This window comes from Cnephaeus nilssonii (assembly GCF_951640355.1).
Source record: "Cnephaeus nilssonii genome assembly, chromosome: 13".
Lineage (NCBI taxonomy): Eukaryota > Metazoa > Chordata > Mammalia > Chiroptera > Vespertilionidae > Cnephaeus > Cnephaeus nilssonii.
This window is the reverse complement of record NC_137084.1, coordinates 31,627,915-31,654,560: the sequence shown is the minus strand read 5'-3', so window position 1 is coordinate 31,654,560 and position 26,646 is coordinate 31,627,915. Positions and strand designations below refer to the sequence as shown.

General features: G+C 34.7%; 1 protein-coding gene across 20 annotated transcripts in view; it reads right to left on the bottom strand.

Annotated features, from left to right (window-relative positions):
* Nucleotides 1-26,646, bottom strand: part of SOX6 (SRY-box transcription factor 6) — a 558,867-nt gene that overhangs the window by 220,757 nt on the left and 311,464 nt on the right. For all 20 annotated transcript variants that reach the window (XM_079789455.1, XM_079789470.1, XM_079789454.1 and 17 more), the window contains one exon: nucleotides 14,894-14,983. In XM_079789455.1, coding sequence (XP_079645581.1) covers nucleotides 14,894-14,983 — 90 coding nt within the window. The remainder of the gene's footprint in view (nucleotides 1-14,893; nucleotides 14,984-26,646) is intronic.

The window sequence follows — 26,646 nt, the reverse complement described above, 5'->3', positions numbered from 1 at the left end:
CTGCACTGTTGTAGCACTCCTAAGCCATGTGAAGGTACCTCCCAGAGAGACTTCCTTTTCAGCTCAGGTGTGTGTGTGTGTGTGTCTGTGTGTGTGTGTGTGTTTGTGTTGTGTGTGTGTGTGTGTGTGTGTGTGTGTGTGTTTTGGAAACCAGGGTGAGGTGGGTGGGTGTATGTTTGCTTTGGTTTGCTTTTGTCTTTTGGTTGTTTGATTTTTTACCTATTGGAAGTCTTTATTGTTCACCAAGATATTCAGTAACTTTGTTTTACTCATGATTTATAAATTTTATAAACTAAAATTTATATTCTTATTTTTTACTCTCCACAAATTAAATAGTAACGCAATGGATTTTTAACTTTCTAAGCTGATATGCCTTTTAACTGAATTTAGAATAGTCATAAAAAAGAGGGTCACTTCTTTACTTTTTACTAATTTAATGTGAAGCATATTACTGCTTCATTGGTAGATTAAAATGTTAGAGTAGAAGTAATAAACTATTATTATATCTTCACTAGTTTGCCTCGTAATGTCACTTGAAGTATGTGAACTGTATCAACCTCGTTACAATGCAAGCTACCATCTTACACATTGCAAACAATTGCAACTCTCTCAACACATCAGAATAAGAGACTTTTCATTTTAAAATTCCTGTGGAAATCAAATGTATTTTAAGTATCAGCTCTGATTATTTAATCAGACAACTTGCATTTTGCCCTGGCTAATTTTGAAGACTGATAATATTTTACTCATAAAAATAATTGCGCACCTGTTGTGATGGAAGCCTAGTTAAACAAATGTTAATAGGAATGTAACTCTTTGCGTTAAGCATAAGAACACAAGTCTCTCATTACTATTACACGAAGAAACATTTTTTTTAAAGCCATGGAATAGATCTCGTTTTAAATCTCATCTCTTCCATGGCCCTAAAGAGGTATTTAAGAGTATTATTGAAACATGCATAACAAATAGTTGCATATTAACTTGAAAGGGAACACCACATGATGTCCTCCTTCCTTTGAATGCCAGTTTCTTCTGCCTTATTCTTTTCCCTGTCCAAACCATGTTAATGATATTGAATCATTTCTGTGAAACGTGTACTTTTCTTACTAGCTTATGATCAAAGGAGAAAATAAAACGTGGGCCTACAAAGCCATACCCTCTTGCGCTCTCCTCATTTTCTGACCCTTCCAGCATTCGAGATCTTTCCCGGTACCCCAATTCCCTGAGCTGTAAAAATGCGAGGCACTGCTGGAGGATATAGACCCAGACCTTTCCTCTGTGGCTTTTACCATTCTCTACAGACTTTCTCAGAGCTACCAACTTGTGTCTATTCAATCCGTTTCCAGGTGTAATCAACTCCTAAGTCCTGAAAAGAGGCTTGAGGAAAAACAATCTGCCTGAAGTTAAACTAGCTAAATTCTGAGCCCAGTTATACATGTCTCATTGCCTTCGATAAGACTGTAGCCAGGCAATTGGCCCAGCCTCTTCAAGATTATATTTAAAAGGCAATTTTATTCAAAATTATCTAAACTTTTGAACCCTATCCTTTACAATGTTGGGTTCATTCTAATTTTCTTTTGGCAAGTGCAATACAAGTTTACAAGCAGAGTTAAAAAAAAAAATGTGTGTATTTTTTAAGTGACCTAAATTCTCTTTTTAGTTTTCTTTTTCAATAGTTTAATGCAGACATTGAGATTGAAGAGGAATCACAAATAAACAGAATAATTGCATCAAATTTCCTCAGTGCATTAAATATGCACTCAGTAGTAATTACCAACAGTAGCAACACATTTAAAATGTAGAGAATAATGTACAATTTATGCCTATTTCAAGAGTCTTATTCATAAAAACACCATTTGGATGAAAATACACATTTTATTAAGTGGTTAGCCTTACTTTTTTTTTTTAATTCAGACAAATGACCTAAACAGTAAGTGTGTGGGAGGTCTAGTACTATGGGCCAGTTCTTAATGTGACATACACGCCCCATGAGAATTTGGTCAAGCGCTGACTATAGAGTAATGAAATACCTAGGGCACACCCTGGCACCTAGGGTGCTAGTCACAGAACATTCCTGGGTCTATAAATAGTACAGGGATTAATTACTATCCCACACATTTTTCTTCCAAGTATCAACTGTATATAAATATAATCACAAAGGTGCATATTTGAACTATATACATTTATTCAAACAACAAAGACTAAAATGAAATAGAGCAAATTAGTAATAATGGTACATAAAATGTTTAAGTATTTTTCATACTATTTTAATTTTACTAAATTTTGTATAACTTCTAATTATAAAATAATAAATGCATAGGTATTAAATTCTCATATATCATAAATATTACAATAAAAAATTCATAGCAACTGTATGTTGCATGTGAGAATTCTATTTTAACAGCAACACTTCTAAGTTTTATCTACCACTATAATAAAATGCCCCGACCAAACTTATACAGAAAATCTCCTAAAGTTTTTGTAAAGATCATTTGACTTGTACATAAATAAGATGATTGAATAATATGATAAGGACTTGGGAAGCATCTGATAGCTAAACTATCTGTAATAATAAGATGAGAATGAAGCTGAGTAGGCCAGTATTCATCAGGCCTGGCTTAAATGAAAAATATAAACTAATTATAAAAATATTAAGCATCATTTTTGGTTGAGCATGGGTGACAATACTGATTTCCTAGACTGCTAGAAATTATGATCAATGTTATACATATCTAATCATTTCCAATGAAATCATTTGTGCTTCAAGAGGTAATGAATTGTTCAAGGTCCGTATGGCATATAACAAAATGCTCTTGTTTCTATATACCTACTGGCAAACTACTACTTACTGAGGACTTATTTTGTCAGTCACCTTACAATAACTGACAATAATCCTGAAATACATGTCCCCCCACCACCACCCATTTTACAGGTTATAAAGCTGAAAGTAAAATTGGTTAAATAATTTGCTCAGTTTATGCCATGGTTCAAACCCACATCCGATCAAGTCTACACGCCATGTCTAGTACGCTGCAACTCCAGTCGTAGGGAACAAACCAACCTCCTTCTGTAAGCCAGTAACTCTATTCAGGGTCTTCATAGAATCCTTGATCTCTTAAATGTGACTAATTTGCTTTGTAGTTATTAATGATGAGTTAATTTATTGTCAACATAATTACGTGCTAGTCTATTTGAAGATTCTGGTTCGGTGGTTCTCACAGTGTGGTTCATGGACTTCTGGAAGCCCCAGGGAACTCTCCAAGGTGTCTGTGAGGTCAATATTGTTTTCATAATGTTACTAAGGCATTAGCTGCATGTTACAGTGTTGACATTTGCACTGATGAATCAAAGGCAAGCAGCCCTATCGTTTCAAGAGAAACAACTAACAGTATGGATTAAAATAATAAAATTTGAAATTTTAAGGGAAAATTAGAATTTTGGAAAACTTCTGCCATCATGAGCATGACAGTTGTGCAACACTTAAAAGCTTTTTCTGATAAGATAGGTGGTGATAGCAATGAATGTAATTATTTGATGCTTATAATGAAAGGTGCCAACGTAAGATCTGCATAACTCAGTAAACTATAAAGTACAAAATTTTAAAATCAGCCCCTGTCCCATACTCTTCATTTCATACTGCATAGTCAGCCTCTGTTAACAGTTTATTAAATACCCTTCTAACAAATTTCTGCTTATGTATAATTATCTATACAAATGGGAATATATATATATATTTTTTCTCTTCAGTTTTACTCTTAATAGCTCCAAGATGTTACTCTTCTTAAATCAACCAATAACTCGGGTATTATGAAGAAGCTATGAAAAAATTTTCCAAATCAGTGATCCCATTTCTACCAACATAACAAATGTAGACTTAAGTTTATGTCCTGTGAGGTATTTTCACTTCACATCCAGGTTTGCTTATTCCTTTATTGAGATAAGATGCTACTAAAAAAGGGACTAAATTTACCACCCAAAATATTGTGAAATCAGCATTCCAACTTATAGGAGAAATTCCTTTCAATTTGCCCAAGCACATTTCACTCCCAGATTCCTATTGTTCTGCTGTCACCCTGTCATCTCTTATTCCACTATGGGTCATATTCCAATCTACATGTGGGGACGGATAGCTGGATAGACAGATGGATGGATCTATACGTGGATGTTAAAGACTATTTTCAATTCTGGGTTTGTACACTAATACTGAAATAAAAATCGTTTTTATTCAAAGAATATGAGCTACTTTGATAGAGAAAAGTTCCACCAGCAGCCTAAATCTAACACACATCATTAAAGCTCCAGTATGTTTTCACTAATTCTACACAGGAGGATTACAGATGTCCTGCTAGCTACCATTTCCTGGTAAGCAATCTGAATGGCTTCCAGGAAATTGCTAATGACCTTCATTTTACTTAAAATCTAGGCTGCAATTAGTAATAGTTTTTCTTCTCTGTGCTGGTGACAATGTTTATTTTCATCATAGCAATCAGCAAGAAAAAAAGTAAAATGTCTTGTTTTTGAATTATGTCAAAATGAATTCACTTTTATTCTGATATGTCACCAAATAGACTAATACATATTTAATGTAATCGTAATTGTGTAAGAATACTTTGGATCCTTTTTACTTCTGCCCAATTTTGCCTCCTTTGCCATTCTAGGCTGCAGCTATTGCTAAAATTAGCATTTTAAAAATGAAATCAATAGGAATGTTTTATAATTGGTGACTATGCATTTAAGAATAATTAAAAGTTTTGAAAGAAGACATGATTTTAAAGTGAAGTTTTATGTTTTTAATTATAATAATTAACTATTTAAAAAGAAGTTTCAGTCTTATTCAATGAACTTAAGATATGATTATGTGGTCAATGTAATAATAACAAAGAACAATTTTAGTCAGTGTTATATTTATAACTAGAACCTGTTATTAAACTTCAGTATTTTCTTTTGTGTAAACATTGATTTCACTAATTAGATCCAACTGATCTTTTCCCCAACATATCGATTTCTTTTAATCCCAACAGTTAACAATGATTCTAATGTATCATAATACTTTAGACCTTAATCAGATAGTAATTTTTGCCAGTAGCTTTTGTTTGAATTTTAATTAAGAAGACCTTGTGTCTCCAAACCCAAGTTGGGGGGTGGGTTAATTGCTTGTATGTATATCATACGGACTTCAAAAGAAGTAAAAGATGTTTATAATGGAGAGTACAAAGGAGAGCTTTGAAACGTCTATAGTCATGCAAACTGGTATAATTTAAAAACTATGGGTGTTGCTGTGTTGTAATGCATGTTATTTATAAAACTAGTTGCAGTGTGCAGCAAAATGAGTTCATGGGCTTTGCAATCATTACTCACTATTGATTAGAAGACAACCAAAAACTTCATGAAATGGGCTAACCATGCTATTTGGGGAGAATTTATTTCCATCTTAGCAACTTATTATGTGACTTAGAGCAGCAACTTTTCTGGATATTGGGGTTCCTATATTGAAAATAAGTTGGATTACATAATGTGCAAAACCCCATCAAGTCTAATTTTTTGAATTTCTATGATTCTAGATATTACTCTGAAATTCTATAATTACACAGATTTATACAGAAAAATAGTGACACTACTACAATATTTCATACAAACAGGAAAGTAAGAAAATAACATGCACTCTCAATCTCTTTCACAAGCTGGTCTCTAGAGTAATACAGCATTTGTCTTAGAAATAACAATTTAAAATTTTCAGAATACATGAATTCTAAACATGGATAGATTACTGTTTCACCCATTTCCCTAATGAGACAGAAAGAATCACTAGGTATGTGAACTTTGCAGATTTTATTGGAGTTGAAAAGTGGCAGATGATTTGCTTCATAATATTTCCAGATTTTTTAAAGTTCCCTCAGATGAACAAATTGCTATAAATTTTAATGGAAATTCAAGAAAAACTCATTTATAAATGAATATGTAAAGTGTACAGTCATAGCTTTTAGAAAACCACTCTAGTCCTTCTGTGATTGCCTATAACAGAAAACAGCAGTAACTATGATTTACTATTCCTAAAAAAATTAGTATTCTATAGGAAGGGCAATATATGGAATAAGCAATCAAAGTATTTAGATACAGTTTAAGGCCCTTGCTCTGAAAGTGAATAAACGAGGAGAGAGAATTGGCATTTAAGATAGTAACTTGTGACTCAGACCATTAATTCTTCGGGAATGCTATTGGATCCATTCTGACCCTTTGGTGATAACAGCACTGCTTAAGTTACTTTAAGAATAACCTACACTATTTGATCTTCAAAAGATCTATCATGCACTGAAAAAAACCATGACTTTTGTGTTCCTGTGCTCTCATCTAAAGATTTATGTTTGCAATCAAAACTCAAAACGAAACCAGGCTCTCCGTGGCACACAGTAGCAATATTATAATAAATTCACATTTTAATGCAGTATTTATGTCAAGCACAACTGTAATATGCTTGTACTATTTAATGCAACATAGTTCCAAATTTTACTTCTCTCGGTAACAACACTAATGAAGTAATAGGGAGCAATACTTAAAGTCTTTAATAGTAAAGCATGTCAGTAACATTAGGCTCTGCAACCAACCTCTCAGACATAATAGTTGAATAAATACATAAGTAATTGTGTTTCGACGGTGGCGTTGAAAAACATTGGGAATCATTTGTAGAATTTTCCATTTAAAAGCATTGGTTCAATCACTTTTCGTTCCAATCAGGAACTGCCATTTTTCTAAGCTGTAGGAGAGTATACCTACAGCACATCTACCTTAATCACTGAATGTAAATATTGAAATGATTCATCATAAATGACCAAGGAAGGAAAACACTATTTTCCTTATTTGGTTCATATCACATAATTATTTTTTTTCTTGGCTCTCTTATCATCTGTGTGTTTGACAAACACTAGCACAAACAGTGTGTGCTAACTCAAACAACCAACATCACTGCTTCTCTGGCACACTGCCCAGGGAGGCGCCTTCACACCAAGGAGGAGATGCCAGCCACAGCATTGAGGGGCATGTGTGCAAAACAGGGAGGCAGGCGACGATTCTCTTCTAGAAACCCCAGAAGGCTAGACCCATTTATAGAGACAGAGGATAAATCCTAATGCTCTAAGCATCATTTATATGCCGCCCTTGCATTTAGAAATGTTTCATAACCATAACTATCCTGGCATCCTCACTCCTTTGGTACAATTCAAACAAACAAATGGGTCATGCAACCCTCCCAGCCTATCACTACTTCTGTTTTACCTTGGGTCCTTCTTCCATATTATTTCTCCCCCTTCTCTCCATTCATGTAGAGATCAAGATAAATCCCATTATGGAAACTGCATTGCCTATACCCACTCCTGCTTTGCTATACTGCCTCACTTACACAGAAATGGGTAAACGTGGAACTGTTTTCATTGTTTGTGTGTTGTGAGAGGGAGGAACAGTCCAGACCTGCCTTCCCCTGGTCCCCACCTCAGAATTCTAAGACTCTGAGGAATTTGAAAACTGCTCTGTATTGTATTAAACAGAAGCTTTAGAGGCCAGGATTCAACCCCTGTGTCTATAGCTTTCTAAGTAACTCCAACATGCCACTTAATTTCTCTGTTTTCTTTTGTTCATACATTAAATTAATTTTCCTCACTGGGTGGTTATAAGGATCAAATAAGATAATATAGCTGTTTTAGCACTTTGTTTCCTTTGGAAAAAAAAACATCTTTTAAAAGTACTTACTGTATTATTTACAGGCAGAATATAGATAATATTTTAAAGATCAGTCTTTTAATTAAGAAAGTATAATAAATACTAGTATTAACTTTGAAAAAACATTAGGAGGTCATGAAGACAACATCCCACCAGAGTACAAATACGCTCTACAAAATCCCTATTTAAAATTTTCCACAGCTAAATCGCCACTGATGTTATATTATTAAAGAATCCCTTAATCTATTCATTTAACAAAGATTTATTGAACACCTATATTTGAGGCACTCTCTCTTGATGCAGTCCAACTCTATCAATGTCAGATAGCCATTAATTGTTTTAAGTTCTTTTGTATATTAAGAACAATTTCCCTATTGTTTGAACCCCCTAAAACAACACAAAACAAACATTTAATTAATTTATTTATTTATTGTTGATATTATTACAGATACCCTGTCCTCTTTTTTCAAAAGCACTTCAACATCTAACAGGTATTAGGCCAAACTTCCCTATTTTTATTATATCTACAGAACTCTTCACCATTCTAGACAAGACAAGAGATCACTTAAAACTATGGCACCCCCCAAGAAGAAGAAAAAAAGGGGGGACATTTGTAATACTTTCAACAAGAAATATATGGTACCCCAATTAGACCAAGGCACAGGTCTAACCATTTTATGCTATATTTCATTTAAATTCTTAATAAAGTTATTTAGCAATACTTGTAATAAAGTTAATGTGATTTGAACATTGCTTTGAGATTACTGCTATTAAATTTGTGCCATTTGCAGCTCTCTGGACTCAATTAATGCTGCTACTGGAGAGACTGGCTATGAAAACATGATGGGAGTGAGTGACAGAATTTTCTCTTAAATATTAGACAAGACTCAGATACAGACCCATTGAAAATCTATCATCCCGTATTTCTCAAACTCTAGCACTATTCCAACTCCCTCATATTGAGGGGTTTCCAAAATATTGCTTTACTTCATTTAGATAATAAGACTTTTACTTGGGCCCTAGCCGGTTTGGCTCAGTGGATAGAGTGTCAGCCTGCAGACCAAAGGGTCCCAGGTTGGACTCCAGTCAAGGGCATGTGTCTTGGTTGCAGGTTCTCCTCTGCCAGGGCCGGGCCCTGTTCGGGATGGGGGGGGGGGCAGGGGGGAGTGCAGGAGGCAACCAATCAATGTGCTTCTCTCACATTCACGTTTCCCTCTCTTTCCCTCTTTTTAAAACAAAACAAAAAAATAAAACAACATAAAAACTTTTATTTGAAAGCATTGCTTTCTTAAGTAAAATCTAAAAAGGATATTACTAATGTATTATCTTTTAATATGTGGCAATAATAAGCACATTGCATTAAAGATCCATTTTTCAATACTGCTCTTATCCATTCTACTGTCTACACTTTAATTTTCCCTCAAGCACCTAATCCATCCCATAGAATTTTCTAGTGGTAGAGGTAAAGGCTATATTTTTGCCCTTCCCCAGCTTCATTACACTCTTGGATTAAAACTAAGATGTAAAGTTAAGAATGACACATAAACATAATACCGGTTATAAAATAATATAAATATTGACTACTTAAAAAATAATGACTATGAAAATTTCAAATAAAGCTATTTCTGCAGACATACTTATGGCCAAAAGTGCCTTTGTTATTAAATTTAAAATGTTTAAAATAAAGAATTCAATTCAGGACATTAAATGGCATCAGAAAATAAACAAAAGAGGAAATACAAGGAAAATAAGAAAGGGAGAAATAATAAATGGAAAAGCAAGAGTAAGTAGTTGGCATACTAAAAAGCTGAAGAATTTAAAAATAAATCTAAAAAGTGGATCCTTACCAGAGAGTGGGAAGAGAGAGATAAAAAGAAAAACCACTGGCAAGTAAAATTGAGAGACAAAACACACATACACACACACACACACACACACACACACACACACACACACACACACACATATGCAAAGCTGAAAATGGGGTATATAACAACAAATAAATAGAAAACTCAAAAAATAAGTGATACTGTATTTTTAAACAATACTAATATATTTGAAAATCTCAATGAAATATACAATTTTCCAGGAATTATTTTCCTGACAAAACTGACTTTAAAAGAAGTAAAAAATAAATAATTTCTAAAGAATACTCTGGGCCCAGATGTTTTATGATGTATTGTTTCAGAATTTCAAGGAATAAGTAATTTTCATGTTATCTATTCAACGTTTTACATAGTCTAGAAAAAGAGGAAAAGCTTTCTAATTTAACTTGAATACTGGTACTATAAATTAGTATAGATAAAGAAAAACAAAGATAGTACAGATAAAGAAAAACAAAAAATAATCTCATTTATGATTACAGATGGAAAATAACAACTATAATAGAAGCAAATAAAATTATGCAGTCCATTAAAACAAGACTACACCATGACTAATCAGGGTTTATTTCATCAATAAATTTGAAAAACAAAAACCAATAAGATGAACCATAAAATAAAATGCAATTTCTCATAGAAACTCTTAATAAAACTATGACTAGAATTTTTAATCATAAAGATTATTCTTAAATCAATGGTCAATATAATACTTAATGGTGAAATATTAAATATTCCATCATTTAAAAACTACACAAAATGCCTGTTATCACCTGCTTTACTTAGTATTGTCCTGACATTCTAGGCAGTGTAATAAGAGAATGGGTGAAAAAAAAAGGGAACATATAAGATAAAACATGTCAGCTGAAATATTAGTAGAGCTAATAAGTTTTATAAAAAAAGAAAATTATAAAGTGAACCAGCAAAATTCACTAAAATCCCTAAATATAATAACAAAAAGAAAATAGAATGAAGATATCTCACTCAGAAATACAAGCAAAAAAATATAACTTTTATAAAGAAAATATCAGCAGAAATGTACAGAATCTGCATTTTTTTTTAATTGTTGAGGGGCATAATAGAGTTCAGTATATTATTCTGAATGGAAAGATTCAATACCATAAAGGTGTCAGCTTACCTCATAGTTTTATTTAAATACAATCTTTTAAGACATCACTTTGGAATTTCAATTAACAATTTATAATTATACATCTAAAATAAATTTTAGAGAAGTATGCAAACACCTTAAAGAACAATTCTGAATGTGATCTTGTAATACTGCCCACACTTTAAGATACTGTAAAGCTACAGTGATTAATACAGCAGAATACTAACAAAAGTTTAAATAGAAAGATCAATGGGAATAGAACAAAAAAACTGAGAAATGGTTTCAAATATGCAATCAGTACGCAGTAAAAGATGTTATTTCAAGTCAGAAGTGATGAGTTATTTAAATAAATGATACAGAAATATTTGGTTAACTGCCTGAGAAAGAAGATTAAGTTGTACCTCTCTATGAAATTATACATCAAAATACATTCCAGAAGAATTAAAGAGTTAAATGTATAGTAATACAAAAAACTGAAAGAAAATATACAAAATATTTTATCTAATCTCAAAGTGGGTGAAGCCATTCTAAACAAATCCCCAACAATAACAAAAAACTTTTAAAAAGGGAGGGAAAATTTTGACAACAAACCATAAAGTAAAGAAAATAACAAAATATAATGTTTATTTCAGATAAAGACTAACACCATTGAAATATACAGGGTGGGGCAAAAGTAAGTTTACAGTTGTGAGCACACAAGACTGTTTATTCTTGTATTGTTGTGTATCAATTATTGTATTGTTTTCTATATAAACTACTGTAAATCTAATTTTGCCCCACCCTGTACATTAAGAGTTACAAAACCACAATAACTAGACAAATCTTTTAAAGGAAAATGGGCACACAACATAAATAGGCAATTCACAAATGAAGAGATATTTAATATAAATAAATGTATGTAAAACTCTTCAGTCTCAATGATAAAGCAATTCAAAATAATTTAGCAATAATATGTTCTTTTCTTCTATCAAACTGGCAAGAACTTTTTAGTTAATGAAACTGTTATTGAGGGTAATGGAAAAGTACTTGCAGATACTTCTAGTGAGAGCACAGAATACTATACCCTTTCTGAAGGGCAGTGTAGCAATCAATATGTAGCAAAGCCTTTAAAGAAAGAACAACCCTTTGCCCAAGAATTTCACTGTTTAGTAATATATTCATTCCCAGAAAACAGCCTAGTTAGTACTGAAAAATATTTAAAAAGTTATCCAAGTTCTCCCTAACCGGTTTGGCTCAGTGGATAGAGCGGATAGAGCGTCGGCCTGAGACTGAAGGGTCCCAGGTTCGATTCCGGTCAAGGGTATGTACCTTGGTTGTGGGCACATCCCAGTAGGGGGTGTGCAGGAGGCAGCTGATTGATGTTTCTAACTCTCTATCCCTCTCCCTTCCTCTCTGTAAAAAATCGATAAAATATTTTTTTTAAAAGTTATCCAAGTTCAAGGTTTTCTTTATAATGACAAATGATAAAAACAACTGAAATATTGAATAAAAGACTCAGTTAAATTCTGAGAACCCCCACTTTATGCAATTTTTCTTGCAAAAAAAAAAATGACCTAATCACAGGAAATTCACAATATATCTTTAGGTGGGAAAGACAGACTACAAAAAAAATAGTAAAAAGATTATTCTGATTTTAAGAAAAAATTTAACATGAATATACATAAATTAAAATAAAAAGGATATACAATATAACACAGGTAGAATTAAAAGACAATTTTAATTTCTTTTGGGTTTCTATACTTTTTCAATAAGTATGTATAAATTTTATAATGAGAGAAAAATAGTGAGTTAGTAAAAATGCACAATGATTGAGATATATAAATACTGATAACCCACAATAGCATGTGTTCCTTGGAGATAATATTCAGATCACTTTGACACTGCAGAATAATTATAGCTAATTTAGGTGGATAATAACTGGCCTGAACTCACCTAGACTAAAACTGTACATTGAGTTGTAGCAGTGATTGGATCACTCTATGAACACTACTTTAATTTTTTCATTTTTATTATAGTATTGTTATATTTTCTGTATAATTTTATGGTGACAAAATATGAGGATGTAAGAAGAGACCATTAAGTAGACTAAATCAAAATGAAAAATTTAATAAGAATCTTGTCTTCTATGCCCGTAAAACTGAGAGTAGCACACAAATGACAGTTCATTTACCTCATATAGAATCCAGAAAGAAAAATGTTCAAGAATTTGAAAAGCCTACTTTTTCAAATGTGTTTCACTTTCGAGATTTATGTATTTGGAACATCTGAGACTAGCATAATTTTTATATTTTAAATTCATAATTAGAATTAAAAATATAGTAAAATAGGAAGTGGGAGCAGGGGAGAGAAGATAACCTGATGCTTATAAACACGATGCTTAATCATAACATAATAAAATGTTAGCTTCCACATTACTGAGAGAAAGCAAGACCCCCATCACTCATGCTGGCAAAAGCTTGACTTTGCATAAACCATTTCCGTTCTCACTGTATAAAACCAATGACTTTGGGAAGGGAAGAAAACACAGAATGGCGTGCAAAGTAGCACACACCATGTTATTGCAGCTGGATAAAGAATATGTCACTAATGACTCTCTTTCTACCCCTCAGTTATACGGTGAGGGTTTGTTTCCAAAATAGCAAGTGGCCTTCATAAGTAAGAAACAGAAGCAGTGAAATTCAAAATACTATTAAATTTCTACTTGGTTTTGATACTGCATTAGATAATGGAATGAGTTATTAATTATTCATTGGGAGATGACTTCCTTTTCTCTTCATTTGAGAAGAACATAAGATGTCAGAACCCTAGGCAATTTTCTATACTAAATTCAAAATAAAATTTTCATCAGATAGCTATTGCCAAATAGTCATCTTAAATGAGGTAGTTATTATCCATGACCAATAGGAAGAGTCAGCTGAAGCTGTTGGATAAATTCAGAAACCTAATCTAATAAACTTCCCAAATTGTTAGTGCAAGTGACAGTGATGATGGTCTGTAAGGAACAACTTACAGAATTAATTAATGACTTAGGATTCTATTCATGATAGCAAAATTTAATAATACAGTACTTCATTTTCTTAAAGAAATCAACAAGAGAGTTAGGTTAGTTCTGTGATGCATTGATTGGGATTGTCCACTTCTTAACATGTAATAACATCAATCACATAACTTTAAAAATTAAGATATCCATCATCATCAGGGTAAGAGGTTATGAAATTTTAAATCCTGTGAAATCTGTTTTAAGATTAATCAACCTATCAACATATGGGCATGTTAATAATAACAATGACCAAAACTTACTCTCGTGAGTCTTTTCTTTTTTTTTTTTTAATATATTTTATTGATTTTTTACAGAGATGAAGGGAGAGGGATAGAGAGTTAGAAACATCAATGAGAGAGAAACATCGATCAGCTGCCTCCTGCACACCCCCCACTGGTTATGTGCCCGCAACCAAGGTACATGCCCTTGACTGGAATCGAACCTGGGACCCTTGAGTCCGCAGGCCGATGCTCTATCCACTGAGCCAAACTGGTTAGGGCTCATGAGTCTTAAGTTCCAGGTGCAATGCTAAAAGCTTTACATGTATTAATTCTCTTAAGGAGCCTATGAGGTAGGTACTGTTATTATCCCCATTTTAGATCCCAGGAATTCAAAATGGAGAAGACAGTGACTTGCCCAAAGTCAATTATCTAGTAAATGGCAGGGCCAGGATTTGAACCAGTAAACAGACCTCAGAACCCACCCATAAACCATTATGTATAGCACATTCTATAAACTCTTTTTTTTTTTATAGGTGCTACAGTTGACCCTATAAAAAAATTTTCAAATTATTGATTTGGATTCATAAATAAAGCTATTATATTAGGACTTAAGAGGAAAGACTAAAACTGTATTTAATTTAATTTGTTCATCATCTTTGATATAACATTTTTATGTTAATACTTTTTAGTTAAGTAAATTAAAAACAAGTTATCCTATCATATATATGTTATAGAATAATAAAAAGAGAGGCCAAAAATTTCATTCTGTAAACATTAAAAAGAATAAAAGTTCAAGGACATACTATACATTTACCTCTCATACATCAACAAATATTAGAAGTAAGAAATTAATGTTAGAATACAGAAGATCAGCAAATGTATTGTTATACAAAATAACATCTCCACATTGATTTATTTGATATTTTATATATTGTACCTTTAATTTCTCCAAGAAGTTCACTGGTATTTAGTCTTTCCATTTTTTCCTTCCAATCTTTTGATAGTAGTTTTTCCATGCAGGAGGAATCTGTTAAAATAAAAAAAGTAAGGATTCAAAATATTACATATATTTTTTTTATTTTATAAGTATTAAAAGATTATAAATCCAGAAAGCTAGTTTATGAAGAAACTCTATCACTTAAAAATGATCAAAGCTATTTTTTGTTGTTGTTTTAACCTTAGGATATAAACAATTAGTTGTGTTATTATATTACTGTATTATAAAATGACACAACTAATTTTTTACCAGATTATTTAAACTATTCCCAAGAAAAAATATAATGCTCAATAAACTTGTATTGGTATTATCATTATAATTCTATCAATATTTAGTCAGCATTTAGCATTTCTTAGACTGATGGGACAGAAAAGGGAGCTCTTTCCTACAGGTTTAAGTTTAGAGAATATTCCTTTTAATCCAGGTGATTATGTTTTAATTCCAAGCAAAACCCATGTGCTATTCATGGAAGAATGACAATTTTTCAAGGGAGTAAAGATCAATCAACCTGTAACCACATGTTCTTAAAAACAAAAAATACAGCAAATTTCATAAAATACCCATTTATAGCAAAATGTAAAGAAAATAAAGTCAAGATCATGAAAACTGCTACTGCAGTTCTCTTGTATAAAAAGAGATGTATATTCTCTTCAAGAAAGTATTTCTTTAAACATGTTGCCCTGCTGCATTTCTAAGTAGCACACGAGATTACAGGGAGTGATTACACTTGTTTCTATAAAGATTCATAAAGGTTACAGAAACTTAAACCAGAATACTCTAATAATTAGCACATTTTCCTCAATGTGTTCTTTTATCTCTATATTCAGATGGATCTGCAACTGAAGCTACTGCTTACAACTATTTGCATGTATCTTTTGAGCCTCAGATCTTAACAAATAGGACATATTTCCAAAAGAGAATGCAGACTTAAATACTAAACCCTTAGTGTGAAGCATACTCCCATTAAACTTTAACATTCCAAGTGTCAAATTCTGATAACTTCTTTTTAAATTATATTTAAATTGTTACTCTGTATCCAAATGCTTCTCCTCTCCCTATCAGTACCTTTCTCTTTAGCATTTTTCCCTTTTTTTTTTTTCCTTCCAACTTCTAAATCCTCCTTGAATTTTTCAGAATGACAGTAAGGTCAAGATGGATCTAAAGGGTTTTAGAAACTAGATAAGCTTTAGAAAAAGACAGCGAGCCCGGGGTTAGAGATGAGAAGACTACTGCACGATTAGAAAGTATTGGCGAAAACAATTAACATTTGTCCATGACATGATCAATCAATCAAGGAATGGATGGAATCCAGATCAGTGCATCCTGAAATGGCTGATGAAGAACAACCGTACTAGCTCGCTATCACAGAAGCTGAAGTTCTTTCTAAATAGGAGCCAGCTTGATTCTATTAAGAGAAAGCTCCCTGCCCCTTCCTTTTCTTCTTCCCCTCTTTACTTCCCTCCTTTTTTCTTTCCATTCTTTCCTATTAAAGTTTTCTTAGGCTTCAACGAGTGACCTACCACTGTGATTAAAAACTGGATTCCTATTGGAAGGTCCTACATGTATACCCATATGTGCAGTCTGTATTTAATTTCCAAAATGGTCTCTTGCTACATTTACTTTAAATTCAGAAACAAGATGTGTACTTTGGTCTATACATTTTTTGTATTTTTGCTGAAGTCATAAAAAAGATAACACTGAGTCTTGAAAATTATGAAGCCAATCTTCAAAGCCATGCCTATTAGAGATTACATTTTGCAAATAGGGTTTAAAATCTGAGATATATTGATATAACATCAGAACATGGATAAGAATAGACAACACAACATCTTCCAACTTTCTATCCTACCCAGTTTTGTTACCTATTTTTATTGCCCTTTCATACATGTTATAACATCACACTAAACTGCTGATCACTGATACAAATGCTAAAACATAACTTGTTTGGTTAAAATTTGAGTTGAGAGCATATATTGTAATCGTAAAAGACAAAAGCCCAATTTTCTCGTAATGATCACAAACTCACAGCAAGTTCATAAACTAGGATTAGAAACACAATAAATGTAAAACATAAAAATATGTCTCTCGTTTCTATAAATAGACCTGAAATCTTTTCTGAGCTCCAGGAAAAGAATGCTTCAACTCCATGGGAGAAAAATAGAACTATATGGACAACAGGAACACACACTTCCAACATAAATCAAACCATAGGGACACAGCTTTCCATAAAAGCTACTCATTAATAAAATGGTTAATAACTTCAAAGCATTTCACATTCCTATTGGAAAATTAATCCTCACTATAATGCTGAATTAATCTAGCTATATGAGTTCCTATTTCAGTAGAAGAAGCTGAGGGGGTAATAACAACCACTGATGGCCTTTATCTGTAGGACAAGATATACAACTCACTACATACAACCTTATCGGCATTTAATCTCAATGCACAGAGATTCTAGAGAGATTCAAAACACTGAAGAATCTCTTGACAGACTCCCAGCTTCTCACCTAATTGTCTGACTACCAAACTTCTAAGGGCATACCACAGTTAGTACTAAGCTCACTCTATACTGTAATGCAGTGGTTCTCAACCTTTCTAATGCCGCGACCCTTTCATACAGTTCCTCATGTTGTGGTGACCCCCAACCATACAATTATTTTCGTTGCTACTTCATAACTGTAATTTTTCTGCAGTGTAATGGAAAGCCAAAGAGGAGAAGATAAAAGGGCCAAACAATTCAGGTTGCTAACAAATACTACCTAAGCAGAGGACTGTCACCACCGAGAGGTTTCTGACTTGAAATGAGGAAATGTGTAATAAACATATACATGAAAATTTATATTTTTATTTTTATATATTGTATATTATAAAAATTTAAGATTCCCCACTCAAAACAATATCCAGGTAAGGGTGGAAATTAAAAGTGAGTATTCACCTCCTTGTATTACTTGCTTCACTACATTAATAGGACACCAGCTTTACGGAGGCAATTGGTCAGATCAGACTTTGCCCCAAGTACAGATGCAAAATCCTAAGAGGTCAAATACGTAAAGAACTCCAGTTTGCATCATAAGGAAAGAGTAGGAAGGAGCATTCAGAGTGGCTGTAGCTCACCAGTCAGGCAGGATTCAAAATGGCAGAAAGGTACTGAACATCACCCGGATATTATTGGATTATTTATTCAGATAAATGTGCTTTACATGATTGAATTGAAAGCAGCTAAAAAAAAAAAATGTATGGTGGTGCCATAGTCCTCAAATCAATAAGACAATATACAGCTTATTTCATGATCTGACTTTGACTATTCAAATTTTAGTATTTTGACTGAGTTGTCTTCAACTAAGACACATGAGAGGAGCTACATACCTTTTGGAAATTGAGATAAAGAACTATAACCATATGGTATTTTAAAAAGTCACCATAATATGTACATATTAAAAATGAATGTAAGCTACATACCTCAGTATAAAAGTGGAACATATCAAATTTAATTCCTCTTACTTTGAAAGAATTAGCCTCTAAAGCCAATACATAGTCAATAAAATACAGAATTTTATTATTTTTATCTCATTTTTGTAAATAATGTATTTAAAAAGGACTATGGAAAATCAAGCTGGACCTGGGTTTTCCCTTATATTTAAATCAAAGATGTAAAAGATTTTGATACGTTATAAATTAATTTTCAGTTGCATAGTTTGTTTGTTTTTTATTTTTCTTTGCAAATTTACGTTTTTAAAGAAACTTTTCCTAGAGAACAAGGAAAGGCAATTCAGGACTAATTTTTAATAAATATCTTGCACAATGACTGCAAAGCAATGTTTCTGCTTCCTAAGCAACTAGGTTTCTGTCCATATGAGTCAGGAGTGCTTTTCACGCTAATAATTGATTTTACAGTACAAGAGAAATTCAAAGTGAGAGTGTGTGGGATATTTATTTTCTAATCTGTGTAGCAGTATTTTAAAAACAATTTAAAATGATTTCTAATAAACAAAGTCGAGGCCACATTGACACTGATTCTGCACAAAATAAAGATATTTCAAGTGGGTCAAAGAGAATACATTTAAAAAAAAATCATCACTAAAACTGAAGCATGGGGGAATCGGAAAAAAAAATAAATGGAAAAAAATCATTGTACTTTAAAACAATTGACCTGTAAGTAACCACTTATTCCTTTTACCTCAAAGTCATAATGTTTAAATTTAGAAATGCTAAGCCATTAGAAACATGATATAGAAAATATCTTTAAAGTATTTTAGTGAGAAAAAATAATGGCTGCTGCTCCTCTGTGCAGATTTCCTACCGCTTTATTAACTCTTAAGAAAATATTGAAACAATTCACTTATTTTTACCATAGGAATTATACATTTCAAATGCAATCACTTTCCTCTGTATCCAAGAACAATAACTTGTCAAAAGTACCCTTGACCTTGGTTTACAAGTAATCTGACAATATATATTTATACCCTTGCTGATCATCCCATCCCACATTTTTCATTAGGAAACAGAGATGCACAAGCCAGTTACTGTACATATTTCCACAGTGATAAGTGCTTCAGAATACAGTGGGATAAAATTGGAGCTTGGAGAGCTTGAAGAGCACTCTTAAATTTTAATTAAAACCCTCTAAGCTCACTAAAAATAATTAGACACTAAAATGTGCCAGTTTTATTTTGAAGTCACGATAACGTAGAAAGCACACTCCCTGACAACTGCTTGTGCTCTCCTCTCTTTCTCCCCCTCTGCAGTGAAACAACTGATTTTCCAAATACGAACAAGGGGGTATAAATAGAGGCTGTTTTCAGGCCTGCCCTTCACGCTGGGAAGCTGACAGAAAAGACAGCAGAGTGGGTTTTTCAGACTGCACCAAATGAAACGAGAATAACTTGCCTAACCAAGAGTTCGAATCACTGACAAACCCTAGCTAAAACGCAGTCTGCAAGGAACAACACAAGTTGTATCACTGATCTTTTCTGATCCAAAAGTCAAACCTTTAACCTCTTAAATGTTTTTGCTATCTTAAAATATCTCATACAATGCTATATCCCACCCTATTTTTAGCCAAGCTGCAAGAGAAAGCATGCCTTTCCCATACAGCAGGGAATGATATAAACATCAACACAGATGCTCTGCCAGGAAGAGCTGGACTTCTCAAGCACTTGATCATTAAGGAATGCACCAACTGTTTTGGATAATCTCGTGCCAGCTCCCCTTTTGCTCCACACTCCCCTCTGGGAGTGGCCAATCTTGTCCTGGTCCTAATTTTTCATTTTACTCCTCCGTAGCCCCCTCCCTCAATCCCCGAAAAGATGAGAAATGGCATTTATGCCTAGCAATGAAAAAAGCAGGCTCACTTCCCCAAACAGACCAAAACTTTAAAACAATTAACCCTCCCCTCTTCTTTCAGATAAATTACTAAGTATAAAATGCAATCTGTTTCCTTTGTTTATTCAATATGAACAATTTGTAAATGACTCAAGGATAAAATTCAGAAAATGTTGTGCTAAATTAGAACCATTATAAACATGCTAATGACTCAATGCTTGAGTAAAACATGCATGATCGGTGTGAAGAAATAGATTTAGTTCTTGTGAAATTCTGTTGTGCTGCCTTAAAATGATTTTGGCCATTAAATCAGATATATTCCTTCCAGGAAAAATGTAATTCCACAAGCACTTTACTAGATAGTATGGAGAGGGGGGGGCGGGGTGGCTTGGAGGGAGCTATTGAAGTGTCATTAGAACTATTAGATACAAGATTTTGGCATTTTTATAAGGGAGAAAAAAGCCCCACATTTGAAATCTGCCAGAAATACACATGCAACATCATCACATTAGGTGCAATATCTCTTTGCACTGTTTTTATCTACCAAAGTCTTTGATCATTTTTTATAGGGACTTCTTAAAACTGAGAGTTAACAAACACTCATGGAATTCACATTGTTATATAGATACAGATAAAAGATATATCTCTTTCATCTGCTTTCCCGGGCTACTTAGCACCTAGAACAATATCCGAGGGATTATTCAAAACCAAATTCATCTCCCATATCCATCAGAGTACAAATGCTAATTGGGAGCAGCTGCCCAATGCCAGTATAGAATTACTAGAGGCCCGGTGCACAAAATTCGTGCACGGGGCTGTGTGTCCCTCAGCCCGGCCTGCACCCTCTACAATCAGGGACCCCTGGAGGGATGTCCGACCGGACATCCCTCTCACAATCCAGGACTTGCCTGCCTGCCTTCCTGATTGCCCCTAACCGCTTCTGCCTGCCAGCCTGATCACCCCCTAACCACTCCCCTGCCAGCCTGATTGATGCCCAACTGCTCCCCTGCCAGCCTGATTGCCCCTAACTGCCCTCCCCTGAAGGCCTGGTCCCCCCCAACTGCCTTTCCCTGCTGGCCTGGTCCCCACAACTGCTCTCCCCTGCAGGCCTGGGTCCCCCACAACTGCCCTCCCCTCCTCCCCTGCAGGCTTGATTGCCTCCAACTGCCCTCCCCTGCAGGCCTGGTCCCTCCCAACTGCCCTCCCTTGCTGGCCTGATCACCCACAACTGCCCTCTCCTGCTGGCCTGATCACCCACAATTGCCCTCCCTTGCAGGCCTGGTCCCTCCCAAATGCCCTCCCGTGCTGGCCATTTTGTGGCAGCCATGTTGTACCCACATGGGGGAAGCCATCTTTGACCACATAGGGGCAGCCATCTTGTGTGTTGGAGTGATGGTCAATTTGCATATTACTCTTTTATTAGATAGGATAGAGGCCTGGTGCACGGGTGGGGGCCAGCTGGTTTGCCTTGAAGGGTGTCCCGGATCAGGGTGGGGGTTCCCTTGGGGTGTGGGGTGGCCTGAGTGAGGGACCTGTGGTGGTTTGCAGGCTGGCCACGCCCCCCAGTGACCCAAGCAGAGGCCCTGGTATCTGGGATTTATTTATCTTCTATAATTGAAACTTTGTAGCCTTGAGTGGCAGCCAGGGTCGGCCAGGGCAGGTGGGAAGCTTGGCTTCCTCCATCGCCGGGGGAAACCCAAGCCTCCTGCTCTCTCCAGCTATGTGGCTGCCGCCATTTTTGTTGGGATTTATTTATCTTCTATAATTGAAATTTTGTAGCCTTGAGTGGAGGCCAGAGCTGGCCAGGACAGGCGGGAAGCTTGGCTTCCTCCATCGTTGGGGGCAACCCAAGCATCCCGCTTGCTCCAGCTCCATGGCTGCCGCCATATTTGTTGGGTTAATTTGCATACTCGCTCCTGATTGGCTGGTGGGTGTGGCTTGTGGGCATAGTGGAGGTACGGTCAATTTGCATGTTTCTCTTTTATTAGATAGGATAGCAGGTAATTCAGAGGCTCATGGCCTACTGCAGTAGCTGAGAGACTTAGCTGATTGCTGAGACCAATGCCCCCATTTCAGAAATGAGGAAACAGTCAAAAATGTCAATTGCTTTGCTCAAGGTCAAACAGTTGGTGACAGAGCCCTGACTCTGGTTCATTGCTGGTTTTACTGAAATGACTGCTTAAATTATTATTTGAACATCAGTTTTATAAAGTCTCCACTTCAGATATGGAGGGAAGCACTCTAGTTCTTTGGAAAAGGGTGCTAAAAACTCAAGATATTTCAGTAAAAGTCAGTAGTGTTCAACAGCCTATTCTCCCATACACATTCCATTACACTGCTGGTCCCTATTCCTTCCGCTAATGCTTTATCTCGTTTGCACTAAGGGCTTGCCTTTCCTTAATATCATCTGTTAAGGAACAGTTAAGATGCTACTTAAAAATACCGTTGAACCCAAAAAGTAATTCCTTCCAAATTAGATTTTATATTCATGTACAAGAAGTAAACGTGCATCCTGAAAACTTGGTTTTTCACTGTAGCTCATTGCCTACAACGCGTTCAAATTCACCACAATTTCAATGGAGTAAAATGTCCCATTAGAAACTATAGCTATAGTCAGTCCGTATTGCTGAAATATTACTCATCATGACACCCTCTCGTGATCCTATGTTCTGCTGCTCCATTGCCAAAGGCCAAAGTATTCAAACAATTAACATATATAAAACACCGCTCTTTGAGTTCTACAAATACTTGAATTCATTTTTACTTTTTCAAATGCATGCTTAACTCCTTTAAAAAAACACATACAAACAACTGTTTTGGGAAGTGGAAAAAATAATTTGTGTGTGGCCACTGTGTTCTATATTCCTTCTTTTATTGTTTTTTGTGTTTTTTTTCGGGGTGGGTGGGGAATACTTCTGAGTACTACTGTTGTTGTGATGCAAGTTGTCAATCACAGACACTGCTGCCTGCCTCCTACTGCTCCTCCCAGGAACACAAAGAGGAATTTGACCCAGGAACTATCTGGAAAGCCTCTCTAATGCTCAGGTTGGAAGCAATAAGTATGTGGGCCTGAGATTGTCATGGCCAAGGTCCCTGGCACATAAGGTAAGACTGTTGGCAACAAGAGTGAATGAAGCCAAAAATACAGAAAAAAAAATAAAATAAATAAAAAGGTAGAGAAGATCAAAGATAAGATAGAGAAAAAAATCTTTACATTGTGTTAGCACACTTACATCCAAAAATAGCTAAAACCAAATTCTGCTTCTGGGCTTCTTGGTAATGTAAGCCAATATATTCCTGTTTTTTGTTTAAGCTAGTTTGAGTTGGGTTTCTGCCAGTTACAAGTTAAAAAAAATAAACAAAAGAAAAATCATAACAAAAGCTGTCATACACAGACAAATGTGTTATGTTTCAAATTTAACACTGGAAACCACCAATGCATTGACTTGTATTCCTAGTTTAAAACATTTATTACTACCAGGTTAAAACATTGAAATAAATATCTTGCTTTATTGAAAATATGCAATGACTGTAAGTAAACTCTTATATGGCTGCTATTTATAATTATTTAGCTATCTGAATTAGGAGTTTTCAAAATATATTTTTATTTATTTCAGACATTAAGGAAGGGAGAGGGGGAGAGAGATAGAAACATCAATGAAGACAGAGAATCATTGATCGGCTGCCTCCTGCAAGCCCCCTACTGGGGACCGAGCCTGAAATCCAGGCATGTGCCCTTGACAGGATCAAACCAGGACCCTTCAGTCCGCAAGCTGATGCTCTGTCCACTGAGCCAAATTGGCTAGGGCTGAATTAGGATTTTTTAAAATGAAACAACCTAAAGAAAATACATCAGAAATAAAATGGAAACTGAGGCTCATTAAACACACACACACAACAACAACAAAAACTCCTAAGATCAACAAGGCTGGGTTTCAGTTTTGTGTTCATCAAAACAGTTTCATTGCTCTGGTTAAAGGACTTTATATTTAATGCTATAAAATGAAATTATAAAATAAGTTTTTACTGATAAAATAACCCTTCTTATCTGTTTTATTTATGTATTGGCATACCATAAAGATCACTTTAAAGCAAAGTCTTAAGGGCCCTACATAATCTGGCCCTAGTGATTCATCTCCTATTATTCTTTTTTTTCCCTTTACATTGAATTTATTGGGATAACACTGGTTAACAAAACTGTACAGGTTTCAGGTGCACAATTCTACAACACATCATCTGTACACTGTATTGTGTGTTCACCACTCCAAGTCAAGTCTCCATCCTTTCTTCCCCCTATACAGTCCTCCACTCTCCCTCCTCCCTCCTCCCTGACAATCACCACTGATGTCCCTGTCCATGAGGTTTTTTTTCTCTTTTTTTCTCTCAATCTCTCTACCCACACCCAGCCTCCCATAGCTGTTCATTCCGTTCAATTGAGAACACCAAACATATCTCACTCTTCTGTACATAGTTTGTGCTGTTTCACTTCCACACCTTTACTCATGACATACTCCTGACCAGAATATCTCCCCAACTTTCTGATGCTTATTCTTCAGTGCCTACATTAAATGCCATCTCTTCAATAGAGATATGATACTACACAGCAACAAAATAAAACAACCTACTACCTGTAACAATGACATTATATTGAATGAAAACAAAAAACCCAACACAAGAACGGAACTTTATAATTTCATTTATACAAAGTTCAAAAACATACAAAATGAATGAATCTATGTTGACAGGAAAGAATAGTGATTATCTTTTGGAGGTTATAATTGGGAAGGAGAATGAAGGAGCCTTCTGGGATACTGGAAATGTTCTTTATCTTGTTAAGGATGATGATTACCATGAGTGTGTACATATATAAAAGTTTACCAAGAGGTACACTTAAGAGTACATTTTACCACATGGATGGTCTATTTAAATAAAATATTTTAAAATAAAGAATTATTACCCTATGCTCAGGCTACTTCTTACAAAATATATATTAGAAACCATATAATATTAGTTAATTCTCTACTTGTAAAGGTGAAATGTAGAACAGACTACTTCAGTGATAAATACAACTTTCCATAAATAAAAAAGAGGTCACCTGGCATTTGTGTATGGAAAAACCAGGTTCCCCAGAACAATAGAAATAAGATTATAAGATCCCAGAGTATCTGAAAAATGCATGTATCTTTCTCTCCAACCCCCCCCCCCGCAAAAAAAGGACAGACTTTTTAGCTTCTGCAGTTAGAAGATGACACCTTCCATGTGACTATAATGAAAAAACAAGTTTTTACAGAAGTAGGAATGAAGAAATACAGGAAAGGCACAAAGTTTCTCTAACCTTTGAAATTCTCTAAACATTTACCCTTAGAATAAAGTCTAAATTCCCTTAAATGACTTAAATGGTTCTGGAACCCACTTACCTCTCTAGGTGTTCTCACCACTGCCTATTCTTTCTCTTTCTACTCCATACTGAAATCCTTTCCATTCCCACAAAGAACAAGATGCTACCTGCCAAACTCTTTCCTGTGACATCTACATGTGCTCTTCACCTTGTCTGAAACATTCCACTACTTTCTTTTACTAACTCCTATTCATTCACTGTCAATTTAAAAGCCATTTCTCCTCAAGAATGTCTTCAGTAGACTATTGAAATCCTATGCTACCCTAAGCATGATTTTCAACATATGCTGTTATAGTAACTTCATCATCAATCCTCTCTATCAGAATATAAGTTCTATGAAGCCAAGAAATATATCTATCCTGCTCACTAGCATATCCTTAGTGTCCAGCATAGCCATTGGACCATAGAAGGCACTAAATAAAAATATGTAAATCAATGAGAATGAATGAAGGATGAGAGGATACAAGGTACAGTAAATCTTACTAGGGTCCCAAAGACAAGTAAATAGTAGTATAAACACAATTTTACTACTATATCTATTTTCTGTAATTATTTACCATTTATGCTGCCATAGATTTCAGTTCTTTTTTTAATATATCAGCTTGCCTTGGCTACACTTAAGGCACCAAAGAAAATATTTTCAAGGGAATCACAGTTCCCTAATGTCTAATGTACTGGTAGAACTAAAGATCCAAATAAGAAAACCCTAGGAGAAGATGCAATTTATTTTTTTATATATATTTTATTGATTTTTTTTACAGAGAGGAAAAGAGAGGGATAGAGAGTTAGAAACATCGATGAGAGAGACACATTGATCAGCTGCTTCCTGCACACCTCCTACTGGGGATGTGCCCGCAACCAAGGTACATGCCCTTGACCAGAATTGAACCTGGGACCTTTCAGTCCGCAGGTGGACGCTCTATCCGGTGAGCCAAACTGGTTAGGGCAGGAAGATGCAATTTAAGGTGGCAGA